A 24,695-nucleotide genomic window follows, 5' to 3' on the forward strand; every position below is an offset into this window, starting at 1 on the left:
AATGCACATTTCAAACTGGAATGTTGTAATCATGATATTCTTCATGGGTTTTATCTTGAGGCCAGTCTTAGTTATTATTTATGGCAATATTACCACTAAAAAGCAAATGTATCCTGGTTAAATTGGGCGATGTCACAAACTTTGGAGTCATTTCCCAGCCAGAATTACACAGTATGGACCACATATCATTGGCTAAATTTCATCACATTTCTGTTGTGCTGTCTCCAAATAGCGTTTTAGCCATAGCATTATGGGCTGGAAGGATTTTTGCTGTGTGCTGGGAACTCAGCAGTTGGCTGTGACTAAGGAGGAAGACAACCGGATGTATTGGATGATCATGTAGTAATTACGTGATTTGAGGGAAAGGAAATGCATCCTAAAATGTGGTGGGTGAAATAAGGAGTGCTGTGTGCTATTGCCTAAGGCACTGGTGAGACATCTTGTAGGATATAGGGTAGAATTTGGGTTATCTGCTGAAGAGGGGAAAAAACCCAGGAAATGAAATAGATGCAAAGTTGAGGTTTGGTGTTACCCAGGAGAGATGAATTAAGTGTTGGGAAAGGATAAAGAGATTGGCTTTGCTGTTTTGGTGGGTTTGCTGTTTTTTTTTAATTTCACTACATTTACTTTTCAGTACATAAATTTGCTCTTTATTTTTTTCTTAATAGGAAGAACAAGATTAAGGAAGGAAACTAACTTGTCTTTGAGTACAATGTTAACACAAGGGTAAATAGAGATGAATCAGCTGTTGGTCTGGAAATGGGAACGGTTCTGTCAGCAGTGACGTTCTGGACCATGGTCAAGAAAAAAGTCTGATTGCCTTAAGGCAGATCTTGCATTTTAGGAAGGAATTAACATATTAGAGTTTCTTGGAGAAGCAGAGCCTGCATGTGGTGACCTTGGAAGTCCCTTCCAATCCAGTGCTCCTAAACTGTAATAAAGAATTAGGTAATAGTGGATATTAGTGTTAGGTCTTCATCCATTAACTTAATTTAAAGCTATAGCTGCTCTGTCTTGCTAAGATTTTATTTTGTTAGTATTGTGTGTTAGCTTTTAAAAGATAAATTTACACTGAGGAGGGAACCCAGGATGGTTTTTATCTGGAATAATAATACTGTAATGCAAGCTGCTTTATTCATTTGGGATGTCAGTGAGACTTCCTGGTGGTTTTTCTTCAAAGCGTATAAAAACCTAAACAAAAAACCAGAAGAAGATCTACAAATACTTCCCCAAAATGGAGCCAGAGGGCTGAAGGCTTAACTGAAGGGACTCAAACATAAATATATCACATGGCCAAGTTTCAAAGGGCTTTGACTGTTAAAATTTTCATTTCCTTGAAGATTTAATTCCAAAATTTGTGACATATACTACTCCGATCAACTACTTTATGTGGCTGTTGTAATATAGGGTTGATGGGCATGTGTGAAGTGGCACCATCTTAACATCTACTAAATTCCAAATTGTCTGTGATCATCAGGGCTGCTTTGAACAGGCCATAGATGATATTAATTAGTATTGGCAGAATGAGTTCAGGTTTAGCCCACTAATTATAATGGCAATAATAAACACATTTTTAGGCATTGTGGTCTGTCAGTCAATTTATATAATGCCCTATTACTTTAATTAGGAATCTTGTGTGTTCAGGCTTTTCAGTGTGCTGCATCAGTTCTTTGGGACATCTGTTGTTTTTCCTACAATGGAGCAGTAACCTGAAATCATCACTGAGATAGCAAGAAGGGTTGAAAGAATGTTAGTGTTCATGGAACTAGCATTCCTGTTGGGTACCTTCAAAGAAGATATTTTAATAACTTAAAAACACTTGTGCTTTAGTTGGATGTGAAGTTCTCTGTATGCAAGTCTCAAGAGCAGGTAAGATCAACTGAATATCAAGAGCTGTTTTAGTGCTGCTTATCAAAGTAATTTGCTTAAAAGTTTTATATATATATATATATATATATATATATGCATTTTTACAGTAGGTGGTATATTTTAAAGCATGTCCAAACATTTTTCCCTGCATTTCTTCTCATAGCCATTATTTTCCATTGAACTGTGATCTCTGCTGCACAGTTATTTCTTTAGGAAACATGTCTTTTCTGAAAGTCTTGGTTTCACTATTATGGAAGAGCTCTGCACCCGTTACAGTGTGTGTTGATACTTGTATGGCAGTACTGAAAAAGGTGCACTTGTATTTTCCTTAGAGCTACAGGTAGTAATTACTGTGTAACAAATGATAGTGCTTTCATAGCACTGTGTTTCATAGGAATTCTTCAGGCTTGGGGAAGAAAAGTATACACGTGTGAGTTAATGTATGACCATTTTCTGATAGAGATGATATGGGTTAGAAGGCCAGCAGAGTTACTCCTCTTATTTCTCACAGTCTTTATATTCGAATTGGATTAAGAAATACATGGACAGTACTTTTTAACCTGACCTGAAGATAACTCTACATCCGCTAGGCTCCCCTTTCTGGAAATGATCCACTCTGCAGTTGCTGTTACACAAAGGTTCTGGAAAACCTATAATAAAACAGGAAATAAGGGTACCCATGAAAAAAATGGCCAAAGAGAGGATGTGGCTCTTGTGTTAAGGGAGACTAAATGGATTAGAACTGTTTAGTTTAGTTTAGAGAAGAGGCAGCTGAGATGAAGGTACAATAGAAAACTGTAAAGCCTTAACAGTATAGAAAAGGCTAATAAGGGAAAGAATATTCGCTGGTTTTCTTCAGAACTGAAAGAGAAAGCAGTACCTAGTGAAATTATTGAGCTTAAGGCAAGCAGAAGAACCTGAGTTTGTTGGTTGGTTGGGTTGTTTGTTTGTTTCACACAATGAACAACTCATTTTTGGGACTCACTGTCTCAGGATGCTTTGGAACCAATACATGGAATCAAGGAGGAGGAAGGATCTATGGTATGGCTATTAAATGCTTTGCTTTTTTCTTTGGTGCTTTTTTGGCTCAAGAAGCTTGCCAAATTGCTGGTTTCTGGCAGTTGAGAAACTCTAATACCCAGAGAAGAACTCTGTTCCAAATTCTAGTCCCTAAATGTCCTCATGAGCCATTGGGGTGGCAGGATTAGGGATTGTGGTATAAACTAATACCAGTGGTTTTATGAACATAAATTAGACAATTTTTAATTTATTATATTTAAAATCAAACTCCCATGTGTGCTGGGAAAGTAGTCTTGTGCATGTGCTGGATATAGTTGGTAGGTTTTGCTAATTAATAATTTAACCTTCTAAGGAGTACTGCTTAAGCAAACTCTCTGCTTCTGCTTCTGTTACCTTTGTGTTTCCTTCCAGCTTTCCCTGTATTTTTTCCTTGTACCAGGACTAGAAGTTACAAAGAGGAGTTTAACAAGAGTGATCAAAGATACAGAACAGCTTCCGTATGTGGAATAATTACATTGACTAGGACATTTCAGCTTGGAAAAGAAAGAGTGGGGATGGTGGATACAGTAGAATGTTTCCTTCTCAAGGGCATCTGTCATTTTGCAGGCACAGGAATGGTAATTAATCTCTGATAACACAAGAATGAACCAGTATCAGATGAAAGTACTATTGGCAGATATCAAACGTACAGAGCACTTTGCAGTGCCAAATAAACAGGGTAAACTGTAGGAAGCTGTGGATGCCAAAAGGTTACCTGGATTCCTTAAACAATTAGAGATAGCTGGATTTTCCTGCCACTGATGAGGTGCCACCTCTCAGGAGCTGCCCTGGGAGCTGAGAAGCCATCCTGGAGCAGTACCACCATGTGCTGTGGTACCACCATGTGCCTGTTGTTCTGTCTGGGGTCTCAGCTGGAGGAATACTCAGTCTATGCTGGAAGGGCCATTACTGTGTTTTGTTTCCTAAGTTATCTCCTAATTTCATTTTTTTCCAAGATCATTCAGGAAATGCCTCTTCATTTTCCTTCTCTCCCACCCTTCCTGTGTAATTTTTTTTTCATTCTTCTCTTTTCCTCTTTTCTTTCAAGTCTATATCCCAGTTCTCTGCAAATATAACCCATCAGCCTTCCTCCTGGTCCCAGACTTCCTCCTCAAGTCTGAGAACCCGGAAATGTGGTTTTTACTCTAATGGCCAGATAATGATGAGAACTACAAAAATTACTGTAAAGGATCTAATATTCCTGAAACAGAGTTCTGCACTGATTTTATGTCAGTGTATGTTTTTGTAGGAGAATAATTTCCTTTACTCCACCTAATTTCAAGTTTCATTTTGAATCCTCTTGCCTGGTATTTTTATTGCCTGCATTTCTCTTGGTGCAGAAAGATTTACTGGCTGCCACAGATGGAAACTCACCTGCATCTTATTAGTTTCACTGCACTCCACAGGGATTTGCTAGACAATAATTAAACAAATTATCCTTTTGTAAATTTTTAATTAAATCAGAGGGGTTTTTGTGACTGCTGGTGAGGAACAGCAGCATAAAAAATCCATTTCCAGAATTAGAAAAGTTTAATCCAAGCTCTGGTATTCTTTTTCCTCAAGCATGGTGACTAAAAACTTTTATTTTCCTCATGAAAGACTTTGATGCTGTACAGGTTGACTGAGTTTACTCAAAAAGACTTCTGATTTGTCCTTAACTGAAGGGTAAGCTTATCTTCCATCTTCTGTGTCATGCTGGAAAGGAAGGCTATGGAGTCCATCAGCTGGAAGTTTGGTAACCTTAAAGCTGATAGGGCAGAATTTGGCAAAATATGGTTATTTTATGCCTTGATAATGTTGCTTACTTGAACTTTTCATACCTTCTGTTTGAAAGATTCTTGTTGGTGTGACTTTTTTCTTCTCTTATTTCCATTCCTAGAATCCATCCAAAAGTATTAATTGCAGGTTTAGGGAAACAACCGTCCCCCTATACTGGGCTCTGCAGCCCAGATATAGGCTGCACCTCAAATCCTATGTTCACTTTTGGGCCCCTCGTGACAAGAAAGACATTGAGGGGCTGGAGTGAGTCCAGAGGAGGGCAACGGAGCTGGGGAAGGGTCTGGAGCACAAGTTTGATGAGGAGCAGCTGAGGGAGCTGGGGGGGCTCAGCCTGGAGAAAAGGAGGCTCCAGGGGAACCTTCTCATTCTCTACAACTCCCTGAGAGAAGGTTGTAGCCACGTGGGGGCTGATCGCTTCTCCCAACTACCTAGTGATAAGACAAGAGGAAACAGCCTCAAGTTGCACCAGGATATTGGATATTGGGAACAGTTTCTTCACCAAAAAGGTTGTCAAGCATTGGAACAGAGTGCCCAGGGCAGTGGTGGAGTCACCATCCCTGGAAGTGTTTAGAAGACTGTAGATATGACACCGAGGGACATGGTTTAGTGATGGGCTTGGCAGTGCTGGGTTAATGGCTGGACTCTGACCTTTAGGTCTTTTCCAACCTAAATGATTCTCTAGTTCTGTGATTCTGGGCACAGACAGAGCTATGTTGTTGGATAGAAGAATGGGCTTGTTTCGTGTGCTGCATCAGTGTTAGTAACTCGGCAACTACAGGTGGTTTCACTAGCATTGCTTCTCTAGAATTAGGCAGAAAATACTTTTCTGTTAATTGCTGGTATTGAATCTGCATCTGAGGAAGGCTTAGGTTAAGCCAAGTCTGTGTGTCAACTTCTTCGTGTAAGAAAAGAAGTTAATTAGCTTTCAGGAATAAAGCATAAGTTTACCAACATTGCCTGTTATAGTAATTGCACTTTTTGATGAGAAGTAGAAAACTTGCCTCATTAAAACTTAAATAAAAAAAAAACCTGTTGAATGAATTGTCACAAATTCTACAGAAAATTAGTGTAAAAGGTAGCATGTCAGTGTGCAGTTCAGAGTACTGTCATGTTTATACACATTTCCTAATGTATTTTGTACATTATTGGAGTTCTAACAAAAATTGAAAAATATTTTTTGTTTGTATATTTTCAAGTAATGATATGTCTGTGTTTTGCATTTTTGGTTTGGTTTTGTATGGTTTTTTGTTGTTGGGTTTGTGTGTGTGTGTTTTTGTTATTTTGGGATTTTTTGGTGGTTTTTTTGAATGTTTTGCTTCCTTGATGTGTTGTTTTATGTTTCAGTGGAGTTGGCAATAACTTAATTAGAAAGCATCTTCTGAAAATCGATAACCATAACGAGTTAAAAGTTTCTGTGATTTTTATAAAGTATAGAAATACTATCCTGTTGTTATAAATTGATAGTTTAAGTGCTTTGGAACAGTAAAGTGTGCTGTACGATTCAGAAAAGAAGTAGATCTATACTGTTAGCATGGATTAGACTATTATGTATCTCTGAATTGTTTTAGGGATTATACTCCTTCTAAAAGCAAGGATTATGTTTCCACATTGAGACCATTGCGTGGCACAGAAATTTTAATGTTCTTCCTTTATGGATTTTTTTGTATTGAAGTGGGGAAGTGCCAGTGATGATACCATCAGGCAGAATTGTGCATCATATCTTGTAGGAGTAGGTGGATAGATTAAATAAGCCCAGTATTTGATTTTAGTGAACTGCTAACCTAAGGCTTCCCTGTATATCAAAATATCTGGAAATCCTGTACATAATGTAAAGAATACAATGTGGCTGCTGCTGCTTTGTCCTTATTTCTGTAAGTGTGCTCTTCAATTAAATAAGCATTTCTTGGCCAAATCTGTGTAGCTCTGCACTTGTCTCACACTGTTTAACAGCCTGTCTGCAGGTGCCCATTATTTTTGGGTAACACACCAGAGATGCTTGAAAATCTTTAAAAATTCCCTTGGCATCAGTGCGCACAATTCTTGTAATTTTAGTGAAAAAACAAAATTGAAGGAGAAACGTTTCCCTGTGTTTAATATGCTTTACCTACAAGTGTTTCCTTTTAACTGTGCATACATAAAAGAAGTTGATGAAGTTATAATTAAGTATAGACGTACCCCTCTCTTCTGGCAGTTGCCACAGTGTTGCTTAATGTGCTGAGAGCTTCTATGAAGCATTTCTGGTAGGTCAAGTAGTCAGAAGATTAACGTATGTGTTGTGAAAGGAGACTGTATGTGGCTTCTGCCACGGCCTGAGATCATGGGAACTGTGAATAGGAGGTGCAGTCCTCAAGGAAGAGCAGGTGATGCCTTGAGAGGGACTCAAAGCCACCGAAGTAGTGGTGGACACATTAGCACAACTAAATAGGAATAAATGCTGATTATTGGTCAGCATTTTCTCTTACGTTTGATATAAAGAACCACAACGAAGGAGGGAAGCAAATATTGAAAATAGCAATAAGACTGATAAGGAATCTCAAGTTCAGACTAATGGTAGAAAGTTCTGTTTGTTTTCAGACTTCTGGAGTGTTTATTCACCACTGAGGAAAAATTAGAAGTCTGACTCAACATCTCAGTTGGGAACATTAAATCCAATCTGTAATAAATAATTTTGTGGTAAACTTATCTACAAACACAGAAAGACTGAAATTATTAGATTTATCCCAATATGTCCTAGACCAAACAACTCTCTGGAGGCTCCTAATGGGAGACTATAATGCGATTGCTGGTTGCATTAAGGAAAACCCCTTGTTGTACAGCTTGAGGCACGTTGCTGCATGTCTGTGCTGAAATTCCCCTGTCTTTAAACATAGGGATAAATATTTATTTAGGGTCATTATGAAGCTTCATGCTAGTTTTTTGGATGGTTAAAAAGGTGGTGGTATAATCACTCATCCTCGTGACTTACGTGTACAAGGAATGCTCTTCCAATTTAGGTTTACAATCTCTGTGGAGTTAATTAACTTTGTAGGTTGTAGGAGCGTAGTTTTTATTAGAGAAAAACAAGCAATGCCTGTGAGTGAAAAACAAACACAGTTCTTCGGAGAATGTAAGAAATGTCTTACAGTTTTCCACAAGTGAAAAGTTGCCCTTATCACTAACACTGTTGCTCTCACTACAGCTACCTGTTGCCTATAGGTGGTACTAACCAGTGGCAGAGGTCTTACAAAGTGTTTTTTAAGTCTGTTTACTTTTCTTCTAGAACTGCACTTTCTTTTCTCCGGTCTTTTTCAATGGTAATTTACCATTTTAAGTAAAACACTGTTTGTTTCTCTTTCTGATGTTGGCAGCCCATCAAAGCCAGTCCTTTTTTTTTTTTATATTCAGAAGATAACCTGTCTGATGTAGTGTTGTAAAGACATTTCTTGAGCTTTCCTACAAAATGCCATAAGCAGACTCCCATACTCTCTTGTAGAGAGGTGTCTTTTATTTAAAATGAACTCATAGGAACAGAAAATGTTGTTTAAATCCCCAGCTTGTTTCCAACGGTAGAAAATTGTGAGTGCTAACACACTGAGTTACAGAAATAACCTGTTACATGAAGGTAAGGGCAGTATGTGTTTTGTCATCTTCAGAGAAGTCTTAACATGACATTAAAATCATGTTGAGCTTCAAGTTGTGTGGGTCTTTGTCATTCCGTATGGACTTTCTACATGGGTGGATTCCACATGTGACTTTGAACTCTTGGATGTGTTGTAGAGTTGAGGAGTGGGAAAGTAAAGGAGCTTTCACTGTTGGTTTTCTGTTTTGGAATAGGGAATCTGCAGAGACATTTCTGGGATTGTGAGTCCAGGTTTCCCATGTTGGGTCTCAAGAACAGTTGCCAGTCCTGACGTTTATCTCAATTCTTCTCTGAAAGTGTCAGCCTTGTGTAGAACAGAAAGACAGTTTAACCTCTGCCTTCCAAAAGTGTTGCCAATATAGACGTGTTTTTTTCATAAACAAAAAAAAGCAAGTGAAGACAATAGTTACTGTATTATGGGGAAAGTCTCTGTGGGGAAAAATCTCCAGAGTTCAGCATTTCTTGAGTTTTGATTCCTGAAAATGCAGTGTAGTCATGTACAGTCCGGGTGGGTCTTGCTTCTTTTGTGAAGTTGTGAGATTGTAAAGTAACCTCTTTAGAAGAATAATGATTTTATTCTTATGAGCGATCATCTTGTCAGAGAGATTGTACTATTTTTGCTCTCCAAAATTTTACCAACTAGAGTTGGAAAAATTATTTGTCTCTTGAAAACATCCAGGAAATTTAAGCTAAGTCAGAAAAGTAGCAATGTACTATTCATTGGCTGCAGCAAAGCCTCTAATGAGAGCATGTAATAGCAACTGTATTTTGATTTGTGCAGAACTGATTTTTAAAAGTATTGTAGTTCACTGCTACTTGATACCAGCTCAGAACCTCTGGAGAGCCAAAGGTTCACCACTGCTCCATCAAGAAGATTCCTGCCTCTTGCCCATCCTGTGGTCAGGGGGGTGACTATGAAGAGGGGACCCCTGCATCTGAGTTTATGATTCATGGATGACTTGCCACGAGTAAGGACTAGGGCTGTGAGGAAGGAAGAAGAACAGAAATGTCTCTGGGCAAAATTAACTGGATCTAGTTTATGGGCAAGACATTTCTCAACCCTGGGACTGAAGGCATGTTAGTGCAAAAAAATGTTGAGCCAAGCCAGATAAGTTTAGATGATACAATTTGAGTAGCAGATGTTTGTTTGACTCTTTCTGCAGCTTTGCCCTTCCAAGAAAAGGAATACTCTTCCCTTCCTCCCAGTTCAACGTGCCCAAAAGTTGGTTGTGTGTAACCCAGGCAGTGTGGTTTTTCTCAGCAGTTGTGCTGAGTGTCCATTTTTACTGCTTGTGGAAGTTTCAGGAAACAAATCACAGTGTTTGTGAAGACTGTAACATGTTTTGATTGTGATCGCATGGGAGAACCGAGTTTCAAAGTAATTTTGTCCGTTTAAGTCTTTATTTTGATGGTTTTGATTGTACTAAAGGCAAACCCAACAATTTCTTTGGAGAATGGTGTCACGACGGGCTTTGTGGAATTGCCAAGACCTCGTGAATCCCGTCGTTCCAAGTGTTTATTTCAGATAGACTGGTGTGGTATTTTTGCTCAATATTTTGAGGAATCTTAATATGATGCTTTCTGTACACAGATTTTACTTAATTGTATCACCAAATGGTAACATCAAAAGAGTCACGAGCACCTGGTTAAGCTAAAACTAAGCATTTAATCTGCCCTTTTGTGCTGTGCTCTTTATCTTGTTTCTGTAGCGTATGAGATAGGAGTGGGAAAAAAACAAGTGAATCCTTTAAATAAGAAGTGTGGGTGGGGTTTAACTGCCCTTACTGTGAATCTCTACCAGAACTGTTGGGGTTTTTTATTTTTTTATTTTAAACAAATATTTTTGTTGTGCAATGGTTATTAACCTGTATTCATAAAACAATGACCTGTTCTAGTTCAGGCTGCAGATGGCAGACACTCTCTCTTAAATGATGGTAGGGTTTCAGGTCCCTGAAACATTCTCACAATGTTCTTTTGATAATGTGTGTTTGGAGTTATCACTTTCCTGTGACAGTACCTGCTTGCAGTGGCTCACAAGACCTGTAGAAGGTCGCAGAAGCACTTGTTTATATAATAATGTAGTTGTAGTCAAAGGTTTTTTTAAAGTACATTTATACTTGCAAGAAATTTTGGATTGTTGAGCCTGGAGAAGAGAAGGCTCCAGGGAGAACTTTTTGTGGGTTTTCAATACTTAAAGGGGCCCTACAGGAAAGATTGGGACAAACATTTTATCAGGACCTGTTGTGGCAGGAGAAGGGTTACTGGTTTTAAACTAAAAGATGGCAGATTTAAACTGGATATAAGGAAGAATTTTTTTTATGAGGGTGGTGAAACACTGGCACAGGTTGTCCAGAGAACCTGTGGATGCTCCATCCCTGGAAACAATCAAGGCTGAGTCGGAAGGTGCTCTGAGCAACCTGACCTAGTTAAAGATGTCCCTACTCGTTGCTGGGCTTGGACTAGATCACAGAATCACAGTCTTGGGTTGGAAGGGACCTCGAAGTTCTAATTCCAGAGGTAAAAGTGCACAAAATATTTTGTGTGTAAAAAATAATGAGGTTCTTGGGGAGTGTTAATGAAGGCAAAAATGAGAATGAAGAGTGAATGTGGATCTTGAATCACTTGTTGAATGAGACTTTACTGCTGACCTGTAAGATTTTAATACATTTGAGACATTGCTATGTAAAACTTCAAATTGCATAGTTGGAGGGGAAACATAATTTACCAGATTGTATTCAAAAAGGTGTTTTGCTAAAATATATAAGAAGGTTTTCAAGATTGATTGCCATCTTCTTGCTTAATTTGTTACATACAAGTGAGAAGTTTTGCATTTCGATACATATGTAAGCAGAAGTTGCCTTACAATGTAAATTGGATTCTTTAGGGAGGCTGTGGTGATGGTCATAACTCTAGTCAAGGAATTGTTACTGTATTTTTATCACTTTGCAGCCACTGACCATGTGAATATATTGTAGTGGTCTTAATCCTTCAGGCATCAATTTTAAAAATCCAAGGAGTGTTGTAGCTACCTGCTTCAAAAGATGATTAAAGAACAGTATTTAATATAAGGAAAATGTGATGTTGTTAATATTTTCCATAAATGAAAAAAATGGTCAAGTTCTCTGAAGTTGCTGCTGGCAGCTTTAGGAGCATTTCTTCATCTTGTCCAGACAGCGTCTATAAGCATAACCACATCATGCACTTTCCACTAGTATCTTAAAATTAACAGTTTAAAGAGATCTAAGTGCTGCTCTAATTTTTGCCATTGGGTATGAGTTGTCCTTATTTGTGTATTACAGCAATGCTCTCACTGCCCATTGACTTACAGGCATCTGATTTAGATTTATTTCACTTTATTATCAGTATCTAATCTAGATTTATTTATACTCATTTAATCAGAAGAGAGAAGGGGGTGCGTCTTGAAGTGCAATTTCACATGCAACCTGCAAGAAGACCCTTTCATTGAGGCCATAGTAAAAAAAAAAATTGGTATATCCCCAAGAGAGGGAAGCAAAACTCCAAACTGAAGTGTGTAGAGGTTGTATCCTAATGCTCTCACATCTTTTCTGTCAACCATCTCCCCAGTGAGTTTCTGATTTGTTTTGGCCTTTTTAACTATTTGTATTTCCCTATTAGGGAACATGGGTAAGGAATTAAATCTGTACACATGCAAGGAGAACGGCAGTTTTAGCAGGGACTTCTTGAGAGGAGACATTAAGGTTTTTTTTGAAAATGGCTTTGCTTATATGGATAAAGACAGATGAGAGATGATTAACATTATTACTGTGTCAATATTGGCAAGTACATCAGCTTGCAGTCCCTTCACTTTGTTCTTTGAAAAAAAAGTGCAAAAAGCTCTTGAAATTTTGTAGGTTTAAAGCTTTGAAATTAGATTTATGTAGGAAAAGAGGAAGCACTTTGTAGTAACTTCCTTTCAAAGTGCTGTGGTTTCTAAGGCAAGTTGTTGGTGTCTTATTAGAAGAATTATTTATTCCCTTCCCTGTCTTTTAGTGAGCAATACAAATCCTTGAACAGATTAACAGTTCTTTGGAAGTAGTAATGCTCAGGAGAAGGTAATTTTAGAGATGTTTTGAAGTAATAACCTTTTAATGCTGTTTTGAGTGTTTCCATTCAGAATTTTGGCTAATTCTCACATTCATTGATATGAAAAATTAAATATTTGTCAAGAACTTCCCGACTGAAACTTCCTCCTACTTAAAAACCAAACCCAGTTATTTCTGGCAAACTGCTTTTCCTGCAAAGGACACACACCCTGGCCTTTATGCAGCAGGTTGGAGCATTTCTGAAAGTCACTCTGGTTCTGCCTGGTATTATCAGCACAGCTCTGTAAACGTGACTATTCCCTGCAATTTCTATTTGCTGCCCTGAGGCTGCAATATTTTATGCTTTGTGAAGTATCAAAAATGTGAAGTTGAAATTGTATGTTGTCTAAAAAAAAAAACAAACAAAAGCCCAGAATGTCACTCCTTTGTCAGAAAAACCCAACATATTTTTTTTAGCAGTCACAATTTTGCTTTTAGACTATTGACAAGAAAAGCACAAGCCTTCTTGGCAGCTGGAGGGTGTTACCTCTCTGCATGAGAACCCGAGTGACACTGAATGCCATTTGTTTATCAGTGAACCAGGGGAGTATTTGGCTCACACAGGGTATGGTGAGACATGTGCATCCTGCCCGGGCTGCAAACAATCAGCAGCGACAGGAAACTGCTTTGCACCAGCTTTGAAGGACGACAGAGCTTGTTTGAAAGCCGAGGGTAAAGCTGTCTGGCTGAGGGATTGTCTCAGCTCTGCTTGCACATCTGGGAAGCAGGTTTGTGTTTCATAACGTCCTTGCCAAACTGGTAGGGGCTGGGTGTGTCCACATCTAACTTTGTCTCTTGAGAAGCCAAGCTTTTATTTTGCAAGCGACTTGCTTTATTTTTTAAAGGTTGTTCACTGGGAATTTTGTTTTGGTTTGTTTTTTCAGGAGGTCCAAACATATGGGCCATCACCTCCGAAGAGCGGGCCAAGCACGACAAGCAGTTTGATAGCCTTAAACCCACGGGAGGCTACATTACAGGTTGGTCTGAGGCTCTGCATTACACATTAACTTCTGTGTACACATACCTATCTTTGTAAAACAGTTTGAGAACTGCATCCTATTTCTAGCCCTTTGTTGTGTGACTAATAACCATATTCTTCAGGCAAACAGCCACAGGTTATTAGTAAACTTTACAAGCTTTCGTCTATGGTCTGGCACAGGAGCACTATTCCATTAACCCTGTCAGTTCTGCAGCTACCAGCTATGTGCTGTCATTCTGTCTGGTTTCAGAAAACAAAGAGTATCAGGCAAAATCTGTGCTTAGATGGGAGGCTGCCAAGGAGCACTTACAGTAGCTATTGTGGCAAATGACGCCAGAGACACCAGAAGTGGCTCTCCTCTGTCTGAGCAGTGTTAGAGAATACTGTGCTGTTAGATATCTTTGTTTTGGAGGAGGAGGCAGGGAGAGAGATGCTGACAGCTTGTCCTTGTTAGGGACTGCTTGGAATTTATTACACACTGGGCCTTCAGCAGGTTCTGGGTACACTAATGGCATTTTGCACTGCCCTGCTGTCAGTTCCAGTTGCATTCAGCTGCTGGAACAACTGGATCATGTTGCTGTGCACCTCAGAACTTGCAGGTTTTAAATGTAAGAATCTGCATGTGGTATCAAGAAAACACTCAAGTTCATTGGTAAAATGACTTAATTTAAAAATGCCCTGTTTTTTGTGTGTGGGCAGTAAAGACCAGCCCTGATTGCTTCTACCTGCCCAGCTATCTGCTAATGCCCTGTCTAGTTGCTCCTGCTTTTCCTCTTCTGGGGCTGGAAAGGACTGAAGAGAGTGGGAAATTGTCAGTTTGGAACATGCACATCTTGAGGCTAAGTGACAGCACCGGGAGGTTGGTGTTTACCTCCAGCTGAAAAACAGGCAGTTCTGGAGACTGCCCTTAGGCCACAACTGGGCTCTTACCTGCACATGCATCTGAAGGCTTCATTATTTGTTTGGCAAATGCTTGAAGTAAAGGGTTGTGTATAAATATAAGGGAAGAGAGAGCTGAAAGAATAACCTGAAGTCTTAGCTTTAAGCATCTGTAATTCACTCAGAGGTAAGCATAAACACCACTGTGAGTGTTTTGTTATGTGTTTGTTTACAGCATGATCAGTACCAGTTGATGTGGAACTTGGTATGGGATTGCACAATAGTTCCCATTCCCTTCCTGAAATACCGAAATAGTGGGTGTTCTCTGACAGAACAGATTATTATTTAGAACATGGTATTTTCCTAGTTTTTACTGGGGATAGAGGAGAAGGAAAGAAATAGCATGCTCATCCTTTCCTGTAAAAGTAATTGGAACAGGACTAAATTTTCAGTCATTTTTACTTCTTTAAGTCTTGCATCTTTTAAACTGTTGACAGCTATTGATTTGTGACCTGTTCAAGTTTTTGTAGCTATCTGAAATCTCTTCTCAGAGCAAGGATTGGGGATTACATGGTACATGGGTACCTGACAATCACTGTAAACAGCATTAAAAGCTGAGAAAAAAAAAACCTGGAAAGCTTGGCATCCAGCGTGCTGGTTCCTTTTGAAAACCTGATCCCCCGAGAGAGTGCTGAGCTCGTCTTAAAATCTGTGTCTCTGGTGTAAAAGACTGTCTTTCTCTCTTGTTTATCATAGGTGATCAAGCACGTACCTTTTTTTTGCAATCAGGACTACCAGCTTCAGTCCTTGCTGAAATATGGTAAGGCGTTCTTTACTGCTTGTTTTTCTCTTTAAAGATAGTACTGGAAGGCTGCGTACCTCCCATCTTTGGTATGTTTTGTTGTCTCACAGAGGCTTTCAGCAGTCAAGGTAGAAGTGTTGTCTGAGTCATTGTATTCATTTTACTGAATTTAGAGGAAGGATTCAGCCCATATGAGTACCAACACTTAATTAAAAAGTAGTATTTTAAAGATCTTTCATATGATGTCAATTCAAATTGGATTGTATGGACACAGCCCTTTTAAACTGTAAGTGCTTGAAACAGGAAAAAAAAGATAAATTGCAAATTTCATAGAGGGAAGGTCGTTGTTAAGCCTGGTTCTATATTTTAAATAATATAGAAAAAGAGGTTAAAAAAATGACACTTAAAATAGTGATATGGGAAAAATATGTGAATACTGGGTTAATGAATTGCTGGAGATACCAAATTGAATTACATTTGAAATACTAGTAACCACTAAAATATGACAATAAGATTAAATGTGGGAAAAATTACATGCTACTAAACTGGGAGTGGAAAATACACTGAAAGCAGAGGAGAAGAAAAAATCTAAAGCCAATGAAAAGGTTAGTAGAAGGACAGTTGTAATACACTGTGAGATACCAACTAGTGCTGTAATACAGGAAGTGGGAAAAGTGCTGTTCCTTGCAGCATATAAATGGTGATGGCAACACTTGAAACAGCCGTTTTCTTCCTTGTAACTCCTCGGTCTTCACTAGAATCCTGTGTTCATTTTGGGGAACATGGCTGTTACCAAGACGTACGTGGGCTAAAAGGCACGTAGTTGAGGCTCTTAATAATTAAGAACAACTCACTTGTGAAAGAATATTAAAGAAACTAACTAAATGCAAGTTAGTTTTTTCCTCAGACACATATAATAGTTAAGGTTAGAAAAGACTTCTAGGGTCATCAAGTTTAACCATCAACCCAGCACCGCCACCATGTTCACCACTGAACCAGACATTTAAATGCCTAGAAAAGAATGCAAGGAAATTTTTCTGCAAGGCCTTGGGGTTTTATGCTGAGTAGTAACAGAATGAAAGGGAAAATGTAGCTTAACATTGTCTGAATTTTTTTTCCTCCTTCCTAATTTTATTTATATTCCTGAGCTTGGTCCTTGCATGCTTAAGTATTAATAAAATTTCGTGTTATTTGTCTGGCCAGAAATTTTGTGAGTGTGTATGCACTGTTACATGAATTTCCTGTTGTATTTAAGTTTATTTGGAAAAGTGTCAAACACTGTAGATATCAGGCTTTAAAAAAACCTCATTATGCTGTTTATGAATTAATGAAGTTTTCATAGTGGTGTATGAAAGTGCCTTCAGCAGATTTCTGCATCCTCCTGCGTCCTGTTTCAGATTCTTGCATTAATTCCTTACATTACCAGACATTAATTTAAAATGATTATTCTGGCTAGTAGCATAGAAAAAAGCATAACAGAAGCTTGCATTGGAGGCAACAAGTGTATCCACTGGGCAGGAGACTTCTGCTTTTCCAAATGTTTTCCTACTTTCTCAGGAATTAAGTATTTAATATACAGCAACTTTAAAACTGAACTCTGAAGAAGACTGCAAAGTGGGTAGTGAAACTTCTTAAACTTTTGAGGGTGTAAATGTCAAAAGTAGAAAATCAACAAACGGTTACAGCAAGTTTTTTGTTTTCCTGTACAAAACCAGTAAATAAATCTGATAGAAAAGCTTCTTGTTAATTAAAAAAAGTTAAATTTATGTTTCTTCCTCATGGGCTTTTCTAATTTTATTTTATTTTGTTTTTAAGGACACTATCAGACCTGAACAAGGATGGAAAAATGAATCAACAGGAGTTCTCTATAGCCATGAAACTCATCAAGCTGACATTGCAAGGACAGCACTTGCCTGCAGTTCTCCCTCCTGTCATGAAACAAGCTCCAGTATTTTCACCACTAATGTCAGCTCGCTTTGGTACTTATGAATATATAATTACTTAGTGTTCAGAGGTAAAAAACTACAGTTAATTGCAGCCAAATAAAAGCATTAATCTGACCATGAAAGTTTAGTGAATCACTGAAAAAAAACCCAAGGATATTCCTCTTTAGCAAATTCATCAAGTCACTTTCTTGATGTTTTTGGTAATTTCATTCTATGAAGATGTTTAATAATAAAGAAAAACCTTCCATTGAATATTGACATGGGGTGCAAGAAGGCCATTCAGATCTGCCCTCTGACTTGCAGGCTCTGATTTTGTACCCGTGGTCTTTTTTTGTCTCCCTCCAACTCATTCACCTATTTATACGTGAGGGTTTTAAGGTCAAATTTAGTCAAAGATCAACATTTTGGTAGAACAGTTATTTTACACCGTTTTTCAAAATGAATCAGATTGTCTATTCTGGTTAAATGATTAACTGAACAGAATTACTTTAACTTTTACTCCTTTCTGATGGTATTTGGGCATTCAGTGCATGCTTGTTGTTATTTTGTTGTTTTGTAGAACAAAATATCCATAACTTCATCTGGATTAGAAAATTGGTGCATACTTCCATGCTGAAATTAAATGTATGCATATCTTAATTACATACATGATTTAGAATGCCTGCCCTTCACTAATGCCTGCCCTTCATGTGTTTGCATACAAGGGCATGCATTTACAGAGAGCTGTGGTTGGCATGCAGTTACCTCCTGCTAGCTTTCCATCATCTCACCTGTTGTCTTTCACAAGATTCAGCCAGTAATTCAAGTGCCCTTATTTTCCTTGGGCAGCTGCCTTCAGGAAACCCTTTGCTAAGCATTGGCCCCTAAGGAAGGACTTTTCACCCCTATGGATTCTTCCAAGGCTGACACTTGGAAGAGAGTTCAGAAACAGCATCAGCTTTTCCCTGTAGAGCATTGTCACAGCTTTTGAGGTGTGTTGTAATTCTCTTTCAGGGACCAGATGGGGAAAGGTTTGTTGAAGAACGAGTAATAGCTGCAATTATAGAAAACTAGATCTTATTCTGCTGTGAAATACTAACTAAATCTACCTTGAGAATGAATTTGTTCATGAACGTTTTTTTTTCAATTCGTGTTCTTCAGTATATTTTCCTCTGTGAGCTGTCTTGTCTAAATCTAGAGAAAAGGTAGATATTATACATGAGCATCTATTTTAACTCACTGTATTCCATACACAGGTTGCTTTGTGTAGTTTCTGCTTAGCATAAGGGACCCAATTTCATGCTGAAGCCTCTGCAATATTAAATCATGAATTATTGGATTTTACTCTAGGAATGGGTAGTATGCCAAATCTGTCCATGCCAACATCTGTGTCTACGATCACACCATTAGCTCCCATGTCTCTGGCTTCCATGACTTCCATTCCTCCTTTGGTTATCTCTGCTCCCCTGGTGCCTTCTGTCAGTACCTCCTCGTTGCCAAATGGAACATCCAGCCTTCTGCAGCCTTTGTCCGTACCTTTCTCTTCAAGTAAGTATAGAATAGTCCAGTATTCGCTCTCAGAACTGTGAATCTCATTTTCTCTATGGCTAATTTCAGACAGCGATGCTAATACACGCATGAGAGTTTAAAAAAACAAAACAAAAAACAACCCGCAAACGGTGTTTTTTTCAAAGTTCACGTGTTAATTCTGTTCTAACTAGTTAATCTTAACAACAAGGCACTTAATTAGCTTTTGTTCTATCAAAACCTTGAATGTTGATTATAAAGCATTATCTTATACCTGATTGCTTCACAGTTTCTTTGGGTTTATTTTTTATTTTTGTTTGTTTTCAGCACTGCCTCATACTGGTTCTTTAGGTCCTGTGACAGGAGGGTTTGGTGGTTCTAATATACAGAAGGCACAGTCTCTCATCGATTTAGGATCTAGCAGGTATGAAAGTTCAGTATGTAAGTTGTGTCCTGCTCTTAAGTAGTATACCTTCCAAAACTTAGGGATTATTTCTATTTATAAAATATAGTCATTAAAAATTAGTTTGTCTAATTTGACCTGCCAAGCCTGAAAATAGATTTTTTTTTTTATATGCACAATAAGTAATATTTTCAGTAAATCTGAAAAAACTATTTGAAGTAGGTGAGGACTTGAAATGAGAGAAGGCGGTGCCAAAATACAGATATGGCACTTGAGGACATGGTTTAGTGGTGAATGTGGTGATGGTGCCAGGTTGATGGTTGGACTTGATGATCTTACAGGTCTGTCCCAACCCTAACCATTTTGTGAAAAAGAAGGGGATGTACCTCTTTAGTAAATAGAAGTAAAAATTACCAAGTGGTTATAAAAGCAAAAGTGCATTGATGTGCTCATTCATTATAGAGGGCACCATGTAATCAGCAGCCATGTAAGAATAGGATTTGTTATCAATATTTATGTGTGAATTTGTTTTATGAATAATGGAAGATAATGAATCTTGATAATAGCTGCTCTAGTTCACTAATTTTAGAGCTTTACCATAGACAGAGTGAGGGACTAGGCTTATCTATCCAGTTGGGCATCCAGGGATGTCTCCAAAAAGACAGTCCAGAGGGCATCTCAGCCCCAGCTCAGTTCCATAGGGTGACTCAGAGGCTCTTGCACCTGTTTGCTGCCTGCACAGGACGTTTGGGGTGGATCTGGGCTCCTCACATTAGCAGATGTAAGATGACTGTAGGCATGGTGTTTGCCTGGAATAATCTTCCTGGTTTTCTTTGGGTTTTTTTTAATCAGAAAGCTTTCTTTTGGTGATGCTATAGTGTTGCAAGGTAGCTCTTCTTCAGTGTTACTGTTGACAGCATTTTCACCATCATATTGTCCAATTCTATGCAGAGGATGACTGTCCAGCATCCTGCTGGAAAGGCTTTGTTTCTGTCACCATTCTCCATCGCCTTGGATAACACTTCCAATAGTTTTTTACTTGACAGGGTAGAGGATTACCTTAAACAAGGCAGGCTGGATGCCCCTGGGTTTGTCTCATTTTCAAAGATGGGACACTGAGAACGCTGGGAGTAGCAGATGGAAGTTTCACAGGTATATCTGAACACTCCATCAGCACTATTCTGCAGAAACTGAATGAGTTGGAAAAGCTCCATTCAGCCTGTCATTGTCAGTAATAGAAGAGGTAGAGGTGGAATATGGTGGTTTAAACTGCGTCAGAAGCTGCTTTTGGTTATGAGTTTATCAGGTGCATTTTTATTCTCATGCTTCTTCATTTACATACCTCTTGATGTTACTTGGGCACCTGCCCAAGGCTTCACAGCCCTTGTAAACACTCCTAGAAAAGCTGAGATGTTTTCCTATGGTTTCCTATACTATAATTTGCAGTGGTAAAATGATGAATTATGTGGCATAAGTGCCTGTGATGCTAAAGGAACAAGATCTTCAATTCGAGAGTTTCCTTATAAATATGTGTCCCTACTTTCACAGTAAAATTCCATATTTGTGATGAAAATATTTGTAGCAAGTTATTAGAGGTAAAACTTTGTGGAAGTCATTTCATATTATCAGAAAATGCTATATATCTTCTATTCCAAAGCCTGCCTACTCAGCCAAGTGACTTAGAGTTCTTTCTTTATCTCTTTTTCTCTTTTGGTTTTATTTTAATGTTTGGTTGGTTGGTTTCATTTGGTTTTTTGCTTTGGTTTTTTTTTGTTTGGTTTTGAAATTATATTGCAGTTCAAATTCTTCCTCTAGTGCATCACTAGCTGGGAATTCACCAAAGATTACAACCTCAGACTGGGCAGTTCCTCAGGCCTCCAGATTAAAATACAGACAGAAATTTAACAGTCTTGACAAAAGTATGAGTGGATATTTATCAGGTGAGTATGATGTTTGGTATGGATGGGAAAAAATACTGTTTTCTGCCTCTGGAACATCACAGGGTGAGGGATGAAATCCCAGCCTGGGATTTGACTTGCATATGAAATAAAAGCTGAAAGTGTTGATATTCAGACCTGTGCAGGAGAGAGTGGGTTTCAGCCAGCCAAGAAATGGAAATAACCATCAGTTCATTGACTTGGGCTCTGTGTTAGACCTGGAGGAGCCAGATACACCGGGGAAGCTACAGCAGCTGTTGCAGGGAAGAGGAGAAGCATGGCAGTGGTGAGATCAAAGTAGAAGGGCCTGAGAACTAACCATAAGGCTGTGGAATTTAGCTCTGTAAAGTCAGCAGGCATTTTTCAAGCATTGCTCTTTGGACTGAGACTCTTTCTTTTGAAAATGGGGGAAATTCACAACCATTTTTGTGCCATGCGCTCCTATGTATGTGTGTTAGTCATTCCTTAGATACCTGGATTTTATTTGATTGGAATTTTTACAAAGTAATTTAGGGAAGTCATTCCTTCTTGACTTGCAGTGACATCTGTGCTGTGCCACAGCATTATGGTGGTTTCAAAAGACTTCACACAAAGTTAATATAAGAATGCTTTTTAGCTTGTTCAGTTGATTTGGGGCTGAAGATTCCATCAAGCTGCCTAGAAGGGTATATGGTTCTTTGCTACCAAAGAAAGCTGACAGCTTTCCAGTGTGCTAGCTGAAGGTTTAGGTAGACAGTCAGCTGTGCTTTTGTAACAGCTGTGGGGATTACCATAAATATCCCTTTTTCACGTCAGCTTTCCTGTTAGGTCTTCTGAGTGGAAAAAATGTACACAAGAATACTTATATCTTCATTGTGTGCAGGTTGTAATGCCTGTTGTTAAGCCTGAAAGTAAAACCAACCGATGAAAATGGATTAGATTGATACAAAAAATAAACATGCCCCAGTTCATGACCCATTTTTTGCCTCGTGTGAATCTTTGAACAAAGTGTTTATTTTTGTTAAAATCTTTGACACTCTCACTAAGGATTTCAAGCAAGGAATGCCCTTCTGCAATCAAACCTTTCACAGACTCAGCTGGCTACTATTTGGTGAGTTTAGTTACTGATTAGAAATTCAATGTGTTTATGGTGTTAATAGAGGAAATGTGCTTTATTAAATAAGAAATTATAAAGAGACACCACAGATCTAAAATCATAAACAGAAACTAAGCTGCTACTTAAACTAGTTTGTTCATTAGTTACGTTTCCAAAAGACACCTTGACATAATTTTTCACTCTGTTTGTTAAAGTCCATATAATAGAACAGTTACTAATTTCAGTTTCTGATTCAGGGTTGCACTAGTTCATCAGAAATGAGGGTTCATTTATTTCAAATGTAGGATTCTGTAAACTAGCTTGTTAGCTTTAAAATATGGAGGAAGATTAAAAATTAAGTAACCCTTCAGCTTTTTTGAGTTTTACTGTCGTTTCCATAAAGATACCTGCATACTACACATTTGTTAGGACTTGCCTTTATTGTGGTGGTAGAAGTGGTTACAGTTGTCTGAAGGCTTTTAATAATCTGCCCTGCTAGCCACGGTAGTTTAGGTTACACCTTCAGACATAACTCGGATGTTATACATAAAATTTAGTGGCCCAGCAGAATTCACAATAGCTTGGTGCTTTACATCTCCTTTTCAGCTTCCTTTCTTCCTGTATCCCAAGACAGTCATTTGTCTATAGCAGCAGCAAGCTGAAATGTTCTTTTTATTTGTTCAGCTTGTTTGGTTACATGCTGCAAAGGTAAACAGGGAGCGTGGGTTGTGTAGGTCAGCTCCAGAGTGCGGGGGAATAAAGCAGGTGTGTAGGGTCTGTTTTTTCTCCTGGGTGTGTATCCTGAAGGTGTCAGTAGCCAGTGCAAGGCAGTCTGTGTGCCCATGTAGAGAGGATTAACAGCCCAAGTTTCAGTTTTGCCCAAAGTAAGGAATTATTAATATTTCTACTGGGTGCTGTATTCATGGTAATTACTGTAATAATGGTGCTGTTATATGTGAATATTGCTGATGTGTGAACATAACAAAAATCACATTTTGTCATCTGCTTTTGTTTTTCACTGTGGTTTATATGTGTGGGTGATGAGGGTTGTTTTGTTTGTTTTGTTGTTTTCCATAGGTTGGGGTTTTTTACTGCTTCTTTTTAGTGATTAGTTATTTTATTAAGCATTTCACTCAATTGCAGTCTAAGGATACATTCCAGCAATTGTATGTACATAGACAGCAGGATCCTTTCTCAAAGAACTTTCTTGCCTGCATCTCTGGAACCATTTCATTGGTTTCCCACACACATACCACCACCCCCCAGTTGCATGGGAAACGTTTTGTAAGCTGATTATACAGTCACCTTCTCCTTAGAGGGTGTAGGTGATCCTTTTCCTACCCAGTGCGAGGTACTCTGCGGCAGCTCATGTCTTCCCTACACTGTCAAGGAGACACAAAGGGGAAAAAGAATTCTATGCAAAGGTTCCTGTTGTAGAATTTTATGTAATTTTATATAATATTTTCTTTTGCTTTAAAAAAATAGTGGAAAAAGTGTTTTCTAGCATTTTGAGCTGGTTAAGAACAGTCCTGGATTCTCTTCCCAGTTCTTCTACTGGTGATGCAATAAATCAAGAGATGTCTTTCACCCTTTCCAATCCTTTTTGCAGTATTTTAGGGAAACTTAATAAGATAATTGGAACTGTTTAACCTGGAAAAGAGAAAGCTTCAGGCTGACCTAATTGCAGCTTTCCAGTACCTGCAGGGAGCCTAGAAGAAATATGGAGAGAGACTATTTGCAAGGGCCTGCAGTGACGGGACAAGGGGGTATGGCTTCAAACTGAAAGAGACCAGGTTCAGATTGGATATTAGGAAGAAATTCTTCACTGTGAGGGTGGTGAGACACTGGCACAGGTTGCCCAGAGAAGCTGTGGCTGCCCCATCCCTGGAAGTGTTCGAGGTCAGGCTGGATGGGGCTCTGAGCAACCTGGTCTAGGGGAAGGTGTCCCTGGCAGGGGGTTGGAACTGAATGATCTTTAGGGTCCCTTCCAACCCAAACCATTCTGGGATTCTATGATCTGGATAACAGTACATTATTAACAAAATATTATCCCCTTCATCAATTATTCCTGATATTAATAGTATTTTTACCAGAACATTTCATGGGAATTCTCTATTTTAAAAATTATAGTAAATAATTTCAGCTGTCACTTGTGAGGGATTGTGCTGTTTGTTCCTAATTGGTATTGCTGTTAAAACCCTGCAGGTCGCTGGCTGATATTGATGGAGATGGGCAGCTGAAGGCTGATGAGTTTGTTCTGGCCATGCACCTCACTGACATGGCCAAAGCTGGGCAACCGCTGCCACTGACTCTGCCTCTCGAGCTGGTACCACCTTCCTTCAGGTAATCACTGAGGGCAGTGAAATGTGATGCACTGAACATAACTGTGCTGTTTCTCTAACAATGGTGGTTTGGGTTTTTTCCCCTCTAGGAGTGGAAAATATACTGAAAATATAAATGGAACTCTGCCATCTTACCAGCCTGTGCAAGAGGAGGAGCCACAGAAAAAACAGCCAGGTAGAAGAGGGTTCACATCCTTAAGGTACAGGGCTGTTTCTGAAAGGCACTGAAACCTGTAGAAAGTGGAAGACACAATCAAATCTGTAGAGAGCTTCGTTTCAGGAGCTAAATCCCTTTTAACTTGGATGATAGGAAGGTTAAGTAGATATAGTCAGCCTGTTACATCTAATAGAATTGAGCAGGCAGAAACAAGGGCTATTTTTAGCTGTAGGAAAGGAA

At 38.7% G+C, this 24,695-nt stretch overlaps 1 protein-coding gene across 8 annotated transcripts in view; it reads left to right on the forward strand.

Moving 5' to 3' along the window:
- ITSN2 (intersectin 2) overlaps positions 1-24,695 on the forward strand; it is an 82,469-nt gene that overhangs the window by 17,117 nt on the left and 40,657 nt on the right. For 5 of the 8 annotated variants that reach the window (XM_027690112.1, XM_027690117.1, XM_027690119.1 and 2 more), the window contains exons 3-11: positions 13,314-13,406; positions 15,044-15,107; positions 16,905-17,068; positions 18,365-18,562; positions 18,869-18,965; positions 20,742-20,884; positions 21,908-21,971; positions 24,162-24,299; positions 24,388-24,473. In XM_027690112.1, coding sequence (XP_027545913.1) covers positions 13,314-13,406; positions 15,044-15,107; positions 16,905-17,068; positions 18,365-18,562; positions 18,869-18,965; positions 20,742-20,884; positions 21,908-21,971; positions 24,162-24,299; positions 24,388-24,473 — 1,047 coding nt within the window. Of the gene's footprint in view, positions 1-1,817; positions 1,870-13,313; positions 13,407-15,043; positions 15,108-16,904; positions 17,069-18,364; positions 18,563-18,868; positions 18,966-20,741; positions 20,885-21,907; positions 21,972-24,161; positions 24,300-24,387; positions 24,474-24,695 lie in introns of those variants that run through there. The other 3 variants (XM_027690116.1, XM_027690118.1, XM_027690115.1) reach the window with 2 other exon arrangements.

The sequence above is a fragment of the Neopelma chrysocephalum genome, unplaced genomic scaffold, assembly GCF_003984885.1.
Source record: "Neopelma chrysocephalum unplaced genomic scaffold, ASM398488v2 Primary Assembly neopelma1_80, whole genome shotgun sequence".
Classification (NCBI taxonomy): Eukaryota; Metazoa; Chordata; class Aves; order Passeriformes; family Pipridae; genus Neopelma; species Neopelma chrysocephalum.